This window comes from Hyaena hyaena, unplaced genomic scaffold, assembly GCF_003009895.1.
Source record: "Hyaena hyaena isolate Hyena2069 unplaced genomic scaffold, ASM300989v1 scaffold_240, whole genome shotgun sequence".
Lineage (NCBI taxonomy): Eukaryota > Metazoa > Chordata > Mammalia > Carnivora > Hyaenidae > Hyaena > Hyaena hyaena.
Genome location: NW_024080873.1, coordinates 407,364 through 422,436, shown reverse-complemented (window position 1 = coordinate 422,436; position 15,073 = coordinate 407,364). Strand labels below are relative to the sequence as shown.

At 39.8% G+C, this 15,073-nt stretch overlaps 1 protein-coding gene across 3 annotated transcripts in view; it reads left to right on the top strand.

Moving 5' to 3' along the window:
• FOCAD (focadhesin) overlaps nucleotides 1-15,073 on the top strand; it is a 387,127-nt gene that overhangs the window by 129,010 nt on the left and 243,044 nt on the right. For all 3 annotated transcript variants that reach the window (XM_039244410.1, XM_039244408.1, XM_039244409.1), the window contains exon 6: nucleotides 13,398-13,499. In XM_039244410.1, coding sequence (XP_039100341.1) covers nucleotides 13,398-13,499 — 102 coding nt within the window. The remainder of the gene's footprint in view (nucleotides 1-13,397; nucleotides 13,500-15,073) is intronic.

The following is a 15,073-nucleotide window of genomic DNA, read 5'->3' as shown; positions in this document are numbered from 1 at the left end:
TTTCTCATTGCCATGTAGTATTCCATGGTATAGATAAACCACATCTTCTTGATCCATTCATCCGTTGATGGACACTTAGGCTCTTTCCATGTTTTAGCTATTGTGGAGAGTGCTGCTATGAACATTGGGGTACATGTGCTCCTATGCCTCAGCATTTCTGTATTCCCCGAGGGGCTTTTTAAAGTTACAGGTGCCTGGGCTTTCACTAGAATGACTGGAGAGTTAGCCTTAGGCACTGGTGTGTTTTCAAAGCTTCCTGGATGGTTTGCACTGTGCTGGTAGAGCGGGAAACTGATGGCCGGTTGTTGACATTCATTGTTGCATGACCTGCAGATAGTTCAATATTAATAACATTTTCTGTGAAATCTCCTGACTGGTAAATGTTGGAAAGCAATTCAAAGTTTTAAAAACACAGGGTAGGCAGACAAAGCACATCTATTCATGGGATACAATCCAAGTGCAAACAGGTTTGTGACCTCTGTTTTAGGCATTTAACGGTTTTCAGAAACTTTAGAAGTCCTTCTTTTCCGAGGAATTATTGTTTATTTTTTTTAAGTTTATTTATTTATTTTGACAAAGAGAGCGAGTAGGGAAGGGGCAGAGAGAAAGAAAGAATCCCAGGTAGGGATTCACAGAGCCCAACTCGGGGGCTTGAACCCCCAAACTGAGATCATGACCTGAGCCGAAATCAAGAGTTGGATGCTTAACTGACTGAGCCATCCAGGTGCCCTGTGAACAGTTTTTAATTACTTTTTTTTTTAATTGCTACTAATGTGTCCTTTAGTTTAGGCTTATATTTCTTTTTCCCCTTTGGTTTGGTCTGGATTTTCTTTTGGTTAGTTTGAACTCCACATTTCTATAACACACTTAGATTTAAGTTATTTAAACATTCTCTAACATTGACCATAGAGGAAGTGTGACAGAGAACGGAGACGTAGCAGGCATTTACGTCAGAAGGAAGAACAGCGAAACTACGTTTTTATGATTCATAAATTATTGAGGCCCGTTTTCTTGGTTGCTTTATAATAAGCCATTTTCCCCCCTTGAAATTTTATCATGTGCTTCTGCTTTTAGTTTTTCCTCTGCATATTCATATTATGGGACTCTTTTCAAGATCTCTCTTCCTTTAGCCGAAGTGAGGAAATAGCTGTGAATTCATGAGCAGTGACTGCTTGTTCCAGAATTCCCGCACCATTCTGATGTGCCAGACAGTGGCTGACATGCACAAATAGCAAATGTTAAGAATCTTATTTGTGGAGAGGTTTGGTCTGATCAACATCAAGCTGTACTTCCTGAAATAAGGGAATATTAAATGCTTTTGGCAGATGGTGCACTCTGAAATGGGTGATTAGGCCAACAGTAATGGATAGTTGTACCCCGAGTGGATTGGATATGCACTCTAGATGTGTATTTGTTCATTCGTTTGGACAGTGTTATGTAGTTTATTTAGATGGAGAGTTAATTTTAAGAAAGTAAAGATGTGTATCCTAAAGGCTGAATTACTTTTTAATTCATAGTGATCTTTTTCACTTACGGCAAACACATTTGTCTTCTAAGGCTATCAACTAGAAAAGCAAGAGAGAGTCCCAAAGGAACTACCCACACCAAGTGCGCTCGCTAAACCACTTGGTAGTTGTGGACTTCAAAATGCAGCTCTAGTTTTGATTTTGAACACTAGCTTTTTCTTAGCACTGAACTCCTTCTACGCTTTCTCTTCTATCCATTTTGAAGAAAGAGCTCGAGTCCATCAGGGGAGGAGCCCAGGAAGGAGTTCCAGATCTAGGCAGAAGCACCACCTTCATGCTGTTGTGGAAAAGGGCTGGTGCGCTGGAGCAGCTAACAGGAGGCTGGAGCTCCATGTTGGAGAGGCGGGGAGGCCAAGGTCAAGGCCCACAACAGAGGGTGGGGCCAAGAACACAGGACCATGGCATAGACTTTGAGTTTTAGTTTAAGAGTAATGGGCATGGAGGAGAGCACTTGTGGGGATCAGCACTGGGTGTTATATGGAAACCAACTTGACAATAAACTATTTAAACAAAAAGAGTAGTGGGGAGTTATCAAGAAGGTCTTTCTTTTTAACTTCTAATTTTGAAATAATTTTAAAGTTCCAGAAGGGTTGCACAAATGGTACAAAGACTCCTTCACACCATTTACCGATTCATGAGTTTTTTATGCTTTGCCACATTTGTTTTATCCCTCTATGTAATTTTTTTTTTAAATTTTGAGAGCAAGACCGAGAAAGAATGGGGGTGGGGATAGGCAGAGAGAGAGAAGAGGACAGAGGATCTGAGGCAGGCTCTGCACTGACATCAGAGAGCCCAGCGTGGGGTTTGAACCTCCTGAATCACGAGAACATGACCTGAGCCAAAGTTGGTTGCTTAACCAACTGAGCCACCCAAGTGCGCCTGTCTATATAATTTTTAAAAACATTTGCGAATAGATGATATATATTCAATAGTGTGTATTTTCGAAGAACGAGGACATTCTTTTATATAACCAGAGAACAGTTATCGAATTGAAAAATATAACATTGATAAATTTATAGTCCGCATTCCAATTTTGTCATCTGTCTTAACGTCGTTTTATACCTTTTTCCTTTTTATTTTTAGTGTGTAGGATCTAGTTTAGGATCACATGTTACCCTTAGTTGTCCTATCTTTTTAGTCTTTTAAAGTCTGGAACTGTTTCTCTTCATCTCTTTGTCTTTTCACGACATAGACATTTTGGAATGCCACAGAAATGACGCTGTGTCCTTATCAGGGTATCACAACTGGAGGAACCAGCTTATCCATCACTGGATAATTTTTTTTTTTAGGTAAAATTTACTACCACTGTGGGCTCGAACTCACAACCCTGAAGAGTCACATGCTCTATTGACTAAGCCAGCCAGGCACCCCTCAGTGCGGATTTTAATGTTGGTTACCCAGTCAAGGTCATATCTGGTTTCTGTTAATCATTTTCCTCTTGTAACTAAGAAGCAATCTCAGGGGAAGACTCTTGGAACCAAGCAGATATTCTGCTCCTCATTAAGTCCACAACTTCCCAACTAATTTTCATTGTAATGATTTCAAAATGGTGATTTCCCTAGTCTCCCACTCCTTTCAGTTTTACTAGTGGCAATGGAGAGGTGGAAGTGGTAGGCATCCCTGGAAATGCACATAATCTCTAGATTCTGAAGCCCTGCAACTAAAGATTCTGATGTATAAAGCTTGGGCGTCAGCCAGTGTGGGTACCTAGAATCCACATATTTTTTTAAAAATATAATTTATTGTTAAGCTGCTTTCCGTATAACTCCCAGTGCTCATCCCAACAAGTGCCCTCCTCCATGTCCATCACCCATTTTCCCCTCTCCTCCACCCCACATCAACCCTCAGTGTGTTCTCAGTATATAAGAGTCTCTTGTGGTTTGCCTCTCTCCCTCTCTGTAACTATTTTTCCCCCCTTCCCCTCCCATATGGTCTTCTGTTAAGTTTCTCCTGAGCCTTATATGAGTGAAAACATGTGGTATGTGTCTTTCTCTGCCTGACTTATTTTATTCAGTATAATACCCTCAAGTTCCATCCACGTTGCTACCAATGGCCAGATTTCATTCTTTCTCATTGCCATGTAGTATTCCATTGTATAGATAAGCCACATCTTCTTGATCCATTCGTCAGTTGATGGACATTTAGGCTCTTTCCATGATTTGGCTGTTGTTGAGAGTGCTGCTATGAACATTGGGGTACATGTGCCCCAATGCATCAGCACTCCTGTATCCCTTGGATAAATTAGAATCTACATATTTTTAAAAAGTCACAAGGGATTCTAATGTGGAAATAGGTTTGTGAATCATTGGACAAATGGCTAAAATAACCAAACAACATCATGGTATTTCATAGTGACATTAGAAAAAGCTACAGCTTTCTTTCCTGCCATATCTTCATCTTTAAAATGGGCATAATCAACCAGGTGTATTGAGGTAGTGAGATTCTGATTTGAACTTGCTGTCTTTGTAAGGGAAATTCAAATTACTATGATTATATTGGCACTATATTTTACATGGTACATATGAACTTTTCTAAAACCAAGAAGAGGGGGGCGCCTGGGTGGCTTAGTCGGTTAAGCGTCCGACTTTCGCTTAGGTCATGATCTCGCGGTTTGTGGGTTCGAGCCCCGTGTTGGGCTCTGTGCTGACTGCCAGCTCAGAGCCTGGAGCCTGTTTCAGTCTGTGACTCCCTCTCTCTCTGACCCTCCCCTGCTCATGCTGTCTCTCTCTCTCTCTCCTAGAAATAAATAAAAAATGAAAAAATAAATCCAAGAAGAGGTTAGGGGAGCCAGGGTGGCTCAGTCAGCTGAACGTCCAATTGTTTTTGGCTCAGGTCATGATCCCAGAGTCATGGGATTGAGCCCCATGTCAGACTCCATGTTGAGTGTGTAACCTACTTAAGATGGTCTCCCTCTCCCCCTCTGTCCCTCTCCTTTTTTTTTTTTTTTTTTAAATGTTTTTTATTTATTTCTAGGAGAGAGAGAGATAGCGTGAGCAGGGGAGGGTCAGAGAGAGAGGGAGTCACAGACTCTGAAACAGGCTCCAGGCTCTGAGCTGGCAGTCAGCACAGAGCCCGACACGGGGCTCTAACCCACGAACAGCGAGATCATGACCTAAGCGAAAGTCGGACGCTTAACTGACTAAGCCACCCAGGCGCCTCTCTGTCCCTCTCCTTTGCTAGCGCTCTCTCTTTCTCTCTATGAAATGAAATGAAAAAAGAGGGACACTTGGGTGGCTCAACTGGTTAAGTGTCAAACTCTGATTTTGGCTCAGTTCATGATCTCCCGGTTTGTGAGATTGATTCCCTTGAGCCCTGTATTGGGCTCTGTGCTGACAATGCGGAATCTGCTTGGGATTCTCTCTCTCCCTCTCTTTGTCCCCACCCTGTGTGCATGCATGCATGTGCATTCCCTCATTCTCTCAAACATTTTTTTTTTAAGTAGTTATTGTTATACATAAAGGTGAATCACTAAACTCGATTCCTGAAACTAATGTTACACTGTATGTTAGCCAATTAGAATTAAAACTTGAAACATTAAAAGAAAAAAAATTTAAAAAGAAAGTAGCTTTTGTTTTTCATTTCTTTGCAAATTTCCTTGTTACATTTACTTTTTATTAATGAAGTTGCTTGGAATCCTGTAATACTTTAAAAACTTGACCACCTATCTTTAGTTTTTGGGTTTTTTTTTTTGTCATAGTGAGCGTATTGCTTTTAGGGGAGCTGATTATTTTAGTAATTGAATATATTATCTAAAGGGATCCCCTGAGATGTAGATGTTTCGTTTTATTTAGCATAAAATAAGCATGACACCATTATTAAATCATCTGTACTACACAGTCAAGCTGCTATAAGGATTGCAGCCATTAGAGCACAATAATATATTTTAATTTTGCTGAAGTTACAGAAACTTATGTACTTGGGAGCTACCGTTTTAGAGCACATCGTGTATAACCTTTCTTTGGGGGAGGGAGTAAGTAGTGTTTTACTTTGTAATATTTTTTTTTTCTGAAAGCAGGAATTTAACAAGCCTGAACTGCAGCAATTACTCTAGCAATACTGTAATTCACTGGTATTTACCAATTTTTGCCAGTGAGGGGTTGATCAGGACCTTCTCTGAGAACCTCATAAAAGTTTTGGTCCCTCCTGAGAAAACGTACACACGCATAAGTCCTTAAAATTTTGTGTACCATTTCAGAGGGATTGTGAATTCCTGCTTTAATGGATAAGTGGACTTTTTTTCATAGAAAAATCCCAAAAAAGAATATGAGTAAGAAGAGATTATCAGCGTCCCATCTGACTCTGAGAAAGCCCAGCAGAGTTAACGATAAGAACTCAGCGAGGGCAGTAACTGGGGAAGCACAGCCAATCTGTTCCAAGGGCCATCTGGCTCTTTGCGGTGTGATTCTTTCTGTTGAAATGCATGTTTTGCTTGTTTTCATTTCCTCTTTTCTCTCCTTTTTCCCCACCCAGGGAAGCCTTTGTTCACAGTTTATGGTTCTAATCACCTGGGGTTTACACTTGGAATTTACAATCAGACCTAAGGAATAAGCCACACATATTATATAGTCTCCCAGTTAGCAATTGCTGCTAGAACATGCTTTTAAATTCTTCTAAAAGTGGATGTTTAATATAAACATCGCTATGGTGATTGGAAGATAAATGTCTTTGAGGGCATAAAATGTAATATTTACCTTGTTAGCCTATTTATCTTGTATCTTGTTTTTAAATTTAATGCAATTTAGTTTTATTTGTATGTATTTTTTGCAATCGTGGCATATAACTTAATAATAGAAGTTTTGGAATTCTGAGTATTGGTTGCGCCACAGCCATTACCTTGTACTTAAAAGTAGTTCTCAACTTCTGATGTTGGCAGACACCTTTGCATTAATATCCTGGTTCATAATAGGGATCCTGGGGGCACCTGGGTGGCTTAGTCAGTTAAGTGTCTGTCTTTAGCTCAGGTCGTGATCTCATAGCTTGTGAGTTCGAGCCCCACTTCGGGCTCTGTGCCCGGAGCCTGCTTCAGTTCTGTGTTTGCTCTCTCTCTGCTCCTTCCCTGCTTACTCTGTCTCTCTCTCTCTCTCTCTCTCAGAAATAAAAAACATTAAAAAAATAAAATAAGGATCCTGCAAAAGGTTCAGTATGAGAGCAGAATCATTGTAGTATGAAATATATTTTCAAAGAAATCTTATACTCTCCTTATTTGCATTATGGACCCAAAGAAAACAGTCAAATTAGTCAACCTTAGTGACTGTGTCAAAATTAAAATAAAAAATCTTCTTCTGGAAGCTACATGGAAAGGAAAAATACATTTGCCTTAAAATGCAACACTATAGGATAATGCACAACTATTGTTTAATTTTTATTGTTTATAGTAGTATTCATTGTAGAATCTTAAATTTTTGTTACACATTTTTTTTTATTTTAAAATCTGCAGAATGTTTTTTTTTTAATCCCTTTTTGGCTTCTAACCAGCACTTTCAAATCAAAATTCAGAGCAGGTAGAGAAATGCTTTTAAAATGCATACTTGATGTAGTAAGTGCTGTGCTATGCTTCTGAAAGCGCCAGGGTCACAGCTGCATACATGAAAATGCATGGTGACTGCAGGCATTGTTTCCTCACACAGAAAAGGCAATCTGTGTCTATCCCTGAATTTATGATGTAAATCAAATCATAGCTTTCGTGTAGTCAGAGACGGAGCAGAAAGGTTGAGGTGACCTAAAGGTTACAAATAACTTTTGCTTTTTGATTTGCCTACCATTAAGACTAATTTTTTTACTCCCTCTTCTCTATTAAGATTGATGTATTTACACTTGGGAAGGTGAATCTAGTTACGTACCTTATTCTGTCATTGCCACCCTGCTTGTCTAGTGAGTGGAACCATGAATTCATCATTCCTTCCTTCCGCCCCCCTGCCCCCAATCATTCTGTTAAGACGGGCATACTGTTCTGTGTTGTTGACAATATTAAGAGTGGGGAGCGCCGAAGTATTACTGCATGCATCCTCTGTGCTTTTTTCTCTGAACAATGTGGACTTGGAAACCGTGTACTAGAGGCACTACGATAAGTTGGTTTCTCAGGATCCGGTGACAAGACTTGAAAAAGGTGCTTTGGGGAAAGTGTGTGTGTGAGTTACCTTTATTGTAGCCGTGCCTTGGCATGGAAAGGGAAACCTAACAAGAGTAAGACCAATCTAGCTTTCCAGCAGCTTTTGCTCTGGTTTAGGATAGAAACCTGCCCACAGGACAATCATAATGGTATCCCATTTATGGAGTACTCTATGGGCTAAGTACTGTGTTAAATGCTTTACTTAAAATGGCAGTTAAAGCATTTATAAATCCTGAAATGGAAAAGTGACAAAGACTGGACAACAAATTGGTTCATGTATGACAGAAACAAGAGCCACACAGTGAGGGCAAGAGGAGAGGCACTGGATGCCAGTGAAGGGTGACCAGGTCGCCTGGTTTGTATTGATTTTCATCTTCAGAAACGGTGTTATTCTCTTCCAAGAGGAAGGCAGAATCTATTGGAGGTCTCAGGAGTTAGGAAATTCGGACTTAAAAATCTGTGCTCTTTCTGAACACAAGCACTTCTCTCTGAAATAGAAAATCTGGTAGGATTTATCTCTTTGAGATTAAAAATGGGAGACCTCTTTTTTGAGGCTTAGATTTTATCAGACATTGGCCTTAGAGTCCTGTAAGCTTGGCATAAAATTATTAATAGTTGAGAGCCATCTCTTCTGCTTTCTGCCTTTACAGGATTTGGTTCTACCTCCAGTCTGGAGCAGTATGAAGGTCAGGGCTTTAATGGGTGGCTCCTACCCAAAGGTTCTCTACCTTTAGCACCGGAAGGTACTTAGTCTGATGTCCTCATTTTCCAGATGTAGAAACTTAGCCTCATAGAGGTTAATTCTCATGCCTGAAATCACACGGTTTGCTGCAGAGCCCGAATGTAAATTTGGAGCTCTTGACCCTTTTAGTTCATTGCTTTCTCTTTCCTCTTTTCCATCCCCTCTCCACTTGTAGTCTTTTCCTAGATAGGATTCTGATGATGCTATGGATGTACTGCCTCTATAAATACAACCGTGTCCCACGTTTGTGTGTGTTCTTCAAAACTTGTATTGCGTATTGTCTGCTGCTGTTAATTTCACAAGTGATCAGGTTGATTGTATGGCGAGCCCATCTATCATTTTGAATTACATTGTTATAGTCAGCTTATGCTTTATAACTTGAGGAGCAGGTTTGGGGATAATTGAAATTTTAAAGCATCACCCAGGTTTTGCTTGGTGTTCTCTTGTACCACATTCTCTTTCTGATCAGCAGTTCTTCTAATGAAGAGCAGAGGTGACTTGTTTATGTTTGGATCCTTCCATTTACCTTGACCTTTGTCAGTTGAATGTACTTGAAGTGGCATGACTAGCGAGCAGTGAATGAGAGAAAGAAAGAAAAAAGAAATCTTGAATAATCCATGAATTTCATAATCCTGGAATGCATCAAGAGTGAAGAGTGAAGTATATTTAGCCTTATGACCTTTTAAATGCTCTAATTATAATATTTTAAATAGGGAAGTAACTATTTTCTATCCTACTCAGATTAGTGTGTATATTATTTAATACCGTTTATGTTGGAACATAATTCTATATTTTGGAAAGGAGTAATTTTCCATTAGCTTTGCAGTAAACATTGTTGAATTTCTACTGTATTTGTGTTACTCTTGTGCTCCTAATGTTAATGTTTGATCAGTATATTTTTAATCAAAATTTGATTAAAATTTTGAGTGTGATCAGTTTTGGTTCAGCTTAAGGAAGGTGAAGGTAAGATCATAGTTTTTTTCATTAGCTCCGGGAAGTTACCCTGGTTTAATCAGTTTTGTGTCTCTGATAGTGCTTGTCATTTAACATGGTGCGGTGATTATTTTTTTTAAATTTTTAACGTTTATTAATATTTGAGAGACAGCGTGAGCGGAGGAGGGGGAGAGAGAGAGGCAGAGAGGCAGAGAGACAGAATCCGAAACAGGCTCCAGGCTCTGAGCTGCCAACCCAGAGCCCAACGTGGGGCTCGAACTCCTGGATGGTGAGATCATGACCTGAGCCAAAGTTGGATGCTTAACCAACTGAGCCACGTAGATGCCCCCATAGTGCAGTGATTCTTAGCCAGGAACAGTTGTGTACCCTGGGGCACATTTGGTAATGTCTGGAAACATTTTTGATTGTCACAACTGTATTGAATGCTATTAGCATCCAGTGGGCAGAGCCTAGGAACTGCTAAATATCCTTCAGTGCATTGGACAACCCCCCAGAGAATCCTCTGACCTCAAACAGCGGTAGTGAGAAAACTTCATGTGTGGTAGTTGCACCATAAAGCATATTGTATTACAAAATGCATTCATTCTATTAAGCATTAAGCTTTATATATTTGTATTCACTTACCAATTTGATGATGCACAAGGGAGAATTTAGCTCTTGGCTTCATTATGCTCAAAGTATTAAAACAAAATTTTGGCAATTATAATTGATTTTAGGTTCATTGTATTCAATGGAAATAGTATAATATTATAATCAAATGTTAATCACTAGTAAGGTTCAATGTTCTTACTTTGCGCTTCCCTTCTTCCTCAGGAGAGCTTCTTGGAATCAATATTGTGTATTATTCTCTGCAATATTTGCACTTGGATCTGACATAATCAATTCTGTGGAAAATTTAATTATCCAGATGTCTAAATCAGTAATTAATCTGGATAATCCTTATTCTACTATATTCTACTTCATCTCCTCTTTAGTGTAAAAATCTGAAATACAAAATAGAATTGCTGAATCCAATGGCTAGCAAGACAAGCCTTCAGCTTCATATCACAAAGCTAGAGTAGTTCCCACAATCCCAGTGAAGTAGAAGTTAAAATTTAGTGGTTGGTCATATGTGCATCATTTCTGATCCTACTTTAAAATTACTACCTCTTGGGGCACGTGGGTGGTTCAGTCGGTTAAGCGTCTGACTTCAGCTCAGGTCATGATCTCATGGTTCCTGAGTTTGAGCCCCACATCGGGGGCTCTGTGCTGACAGCTGAAAGCCTCGGATTCTTTGTCTCCACACTGTTCCCCTACCCCCACCCCTCCGCCTCTCTCCTGCTCACACTCTGTCTCTCTTTCTCTGTCTGTCTCTCAAAAATAAATACATATTAAAAAAAATAAAATTGCTACCTCTTATTTCAATTGACCTGGTTTAATTTGTACAAAACTTAAACAGTAGATAGGAAATAAAGGAGATAGATGCTTAAGTTTTTCATGGGATGAGGAGTGAGAAGGAGGAAGGGATGACTTATAAGCACTTAAGTGCTCTGTGATCACACACATATGTGGTAATACACAGTGATGTGATAACTTGTTGGATATTCTCCTTAAATGGTCATCAGTGCCACCATTAGATGAGGGATTAATGGATGGTCATATGTGATACTCCTCACTTCAATATGGTGCTTGGTGGGAGAAAAAGGCATACCTAAAATTAGCAGGTACTGTTCTTTCCTTTTTATTCATGTTTACGAACATGACCTGCTGAACTCTCACTCTTAGAAATTTGGCCGATCTGACATTCCTCGGAGACTTTCAGGACTGGTAACATTTGTTCATTAATATCTGTGGCAGCTAGAGTAGAAGCAATTCTAGATAGGTTTAAGTGCCAGAGAGTTTGGAATTTGGAAATAGGATTTTGATACGATTTCTGCGTGTTGGCAGAAAACGTTGGAGCGATCCCTCAGCAATGGCAGTAATCTGATCAGTCAGAAATAGCCTGTGCTTTAACAAACAGGAGGCTGCCAGCGTGTGAAGCTAGTGCATGATAGATTAGGTGAGGTTGACTAGAACATAGATGGGGTTATACTATTGCAGAAACCGTGTAGTCGTGTCAAGCAGGAGAGTCTCCATGCGACCGATCTGCCATACTTCTCTCTTGAAGAGTGAGAAAAATTAGAACACTTCCCAATTCTTAACCTCCCTCTTCAGTTACTGGTTTGGAACTACTGCTCTCAGGTAGTAGTTCTCAACCCTGGCAACACGTTAGAATTGCTGAAAGAGTTTTTAAAAATTACTAATGCATGTGCTCCACTCCTTGCAACCCCAGTATAATTGAGGCTTAGGTTTTGGAGTTTTTATTTTTATTTTCTATTATTTTTTATAATATATGTTTTTTAAATTTTGAGATAGAGCACAAGTGAGGGACAGAGAGAGAGAGAATAGCATGCAGGGTCCATACTGTCAGCACAAAGCCTGATACAGGGCTCAGGCTCTTTAAATGTGAGATCATGACCTGAGCCGACGTCAGACACTTAACTGAGCCACCCAGGCGCCCCGAAGATCACTGCTTTATAGTGGAGCATCTCCGCTCCAGTTGTTTGGAGGGCTATTTATGAGGTCAGGGCTGGGGCCTGAGAATTCATGTGCATTTCTAGTAAGTTCCCAAGTGATGTTGATATTGCTGGGAAGGCAGTCACATTTTGAGAATCCCCAAGAAGACAGTCTTAAAATATATTGGGGTTTAATTGATGGTTTGACTTTTTAAATTGCCAGTTTGATGGTTTTTTAAATATTGCTAGAGACACATTATAGAGTTAAAATTTGAGATTAAAGAATATTATATATATGATTCCTTTTACATGAAACAAGAAAGGTTGCTTTTTTAAAAATAATAATCATCTTATTAAAAACATTTTTTGGAGGAAAAAGCTAGATCTATAATAATCCAAAGCTTTGTATAGTACTTCACAGTGTAATAAAAAGCTAATGAATTTACTATTTCTAATTGGCTTTTTGAGCATTTAAAATAACTTGTGGGTTTTTTTCTTTTTTAAATCTCATTACATAAGAATCCTTCAGATTTCATATCTTCCATTTTATTTTTAAAATTTTTTTAAAGTTTATTTTATTTGAGAGAGAGCAGGGGAGGTGCAGAGAAAGAGGGAAAGAGAATTCCAAGCGGGACTTGAACTCACGGACTGTGAGATCATGATCTGAGCTGAAATCAAGAGTCAGAGTGAAGACCTTATGTTTTACAGTCTTTATGTTTTATAGTCTCTTTAGATATCTTAATGGATGGAGCTCAAAAAAATACTCCTTTTTCATCCATAGACATTTAAACAATTCTCAGTTTGGAGAGTTGGTTTTGAGATGGGAGAAATGTTTTCTTTTTTCTTTTATTATTATTATTTTTAAAATGTTTATTTACTTTTGACAGTGAGTGGGGAGAGGCAGAGAGAAAGAGACACAGAATCAGAAGTAGGCTCCAGGCTCCAAGCTTTAAGCAAAGAGCCGAATGCAGAGCTTGAACCTACGAACCTTGAGATCATGACCTGAGCTGAAGTCGGACACTTAACCGACTGAGCCACCCAGGCACCCCTGATTTCTTTTTTCTTAAATATGCTGGAGGAACAGAGCCATACACTGAGAAGAATGGGAACACATGGAAGCTGAGAGGGAGAGAGTGCTTACAAGGTGGGGCAGCCTTAGTGGAAAGGGAACCTTCCAGGTTTGGAAACGGAGGAGGAGGAGGTTCCCTGTGACTTGCAGGAATGAAGGAAGCAAGGGGATGGATGGAAATGAGGGAGCCACCAGATTCAGGAGCTTGCCCAGAGTTAATATATGGTGTTATTCTCAAATTTGGGTCCCTGAGACTCAGTTGATTGTCTTTTCTGCAAAACAGATAAAGGAGAAAAGTTTATTTCTAATGACCCAGCTCTGCAACCAATGATTGTTTTGTGACAGTTAAGAATCCTGGAAAAAAGTTTCTTGGTGGTATTGGGTTTCTGTTGCTACATTTGGATATTGAGAATTTGTAGTGCTAAAAATGTCAGCTTCCAATGTGCCTTTCTGTGCTTTTCAGAAATCCTCCTCAGCCTTTGATCACTGTGCTTGAACACAGACCTGATTGCTGGCCAGTACTTCTGCAGCAGCTGACGGCATTTTTCCAGCAATGTCCTGAAAGGTAATGTAAAATAAAATGCGGGAGATAGAATGGCATATGCTCATTTTAGAGCTTTTTTTTTTTTAAGCTGCTTTCATTATGCTGTTTTCTGTTGAAGAAATGTCTTAGAACAGAGTATACTTTCCCATTTTCTTTTTGAGAGTAAAAAAAAACCTACCAGATTTAATTGATAGTTGAAGTATGGAATATGAGAAAAAATATTAAAGAAGTTAATAAGCATTGGTTAGGTGGGAAAGTTGATTAGAAATAGTAAACGACTACACAGTGCATAAAAAACGTTCTTCCTCCTGGAAGTTGACTTGTGAGTTTTCTCTCCATTAGAAACTGCCAATTTGGGGGCACACGGGCGGCTCAGTCAGTTCAGCATCTGACTTCGGCTCAGGTCAAAATCTCATGGTTCGTGGGTTCGAGTCCCACGTCGGGCTCTGTGCTGACAGCTCAGAGCCTGGAGCCTGCTTTGGATTCTGTGTCTCCTTCTCTTTCTGCCCCTTGCCCTCGTTCATGCTCTGTCTCTCTCACTCAAAAATAAAGAAAACAAAAGAAAAAGAAAGAATGAAACCTGCCATTGGGATCAAGTAATCCAGGCACACAGGAGGTTATTTAGCTTCACCAGGGCATTGTACTGGACCTGAACCCCCTCCCCCCACCCCGTTTCTTCCATCCTTACTGCAATGACACTGACTCATATTATCTCTTGCTGTGGCTTTTGCCACCTGTTCCTAAGTGGCATCTCTGCCTCCCATCTCAGTCCTGCTCACAGTGATTCTCTAAACATTCATCAGGGTGTTCTATTGAGAGAGCACATCTTGTTGTATCACTCCTTTGCATAAGTCAGCACAACTGTGGTTTTCCAAACTGCATTTGTGTAGTACAGGCCAAGCCTGTGGGCTACCGTTAGCTCTTTTGCTAGAACTTCCGTGTTGATATCTTATGAAAGCTTTTACCAGAAAACAGCGGTATGGCTCCTGAAATAGTTGGAAAATCATCAGGCTAGAGGGTAAAATCTACCTGTTTGCCCAGTTTTCTCTTGATCTGCTCATTGATGGATTGTGTATTTCAGCAGTACGCTGACTTGCGTTTCGTTCCACACAGAAAGCCATGCTGTGCTCTTGACTATGCTTTTGCTTATCTGTATCTACCTTACTCTTGAATTTTACCCCGTTTCCTGACTCATTTCTCTGTTTATGTAAAAAAAAATTTTTAATATTTATTTTTTTTTGAGAGAGAGAGAGAGAGAGAGAGAGAGAGAGAGAGAGAGAGAGAGAGAATGTAAGGCAGGCTCCAGGCTCTGAGCTGTCAGCACAGAGTCTGATGCGGGGCTTGTACTCAGGAACCATGAGATCATGACCTGAGCCAAAGTCAGACCCTTAACCAACTGAACCATCCAGGTGACCCTCACTTCTCTTAAATTTCTCTGCTTGGAAGTCCTCCCTTACTACAAGCTGAATGAGGTGTCTCTTTTATGTGCTCTTACAATAACTTCTGCTGTGGTTTCTAACATTATTATACTTCATTGTCTTTTAATTACTCTCTATGAAAACTTGCATTAGTCTTTGTATTAATAATCCTTGTCC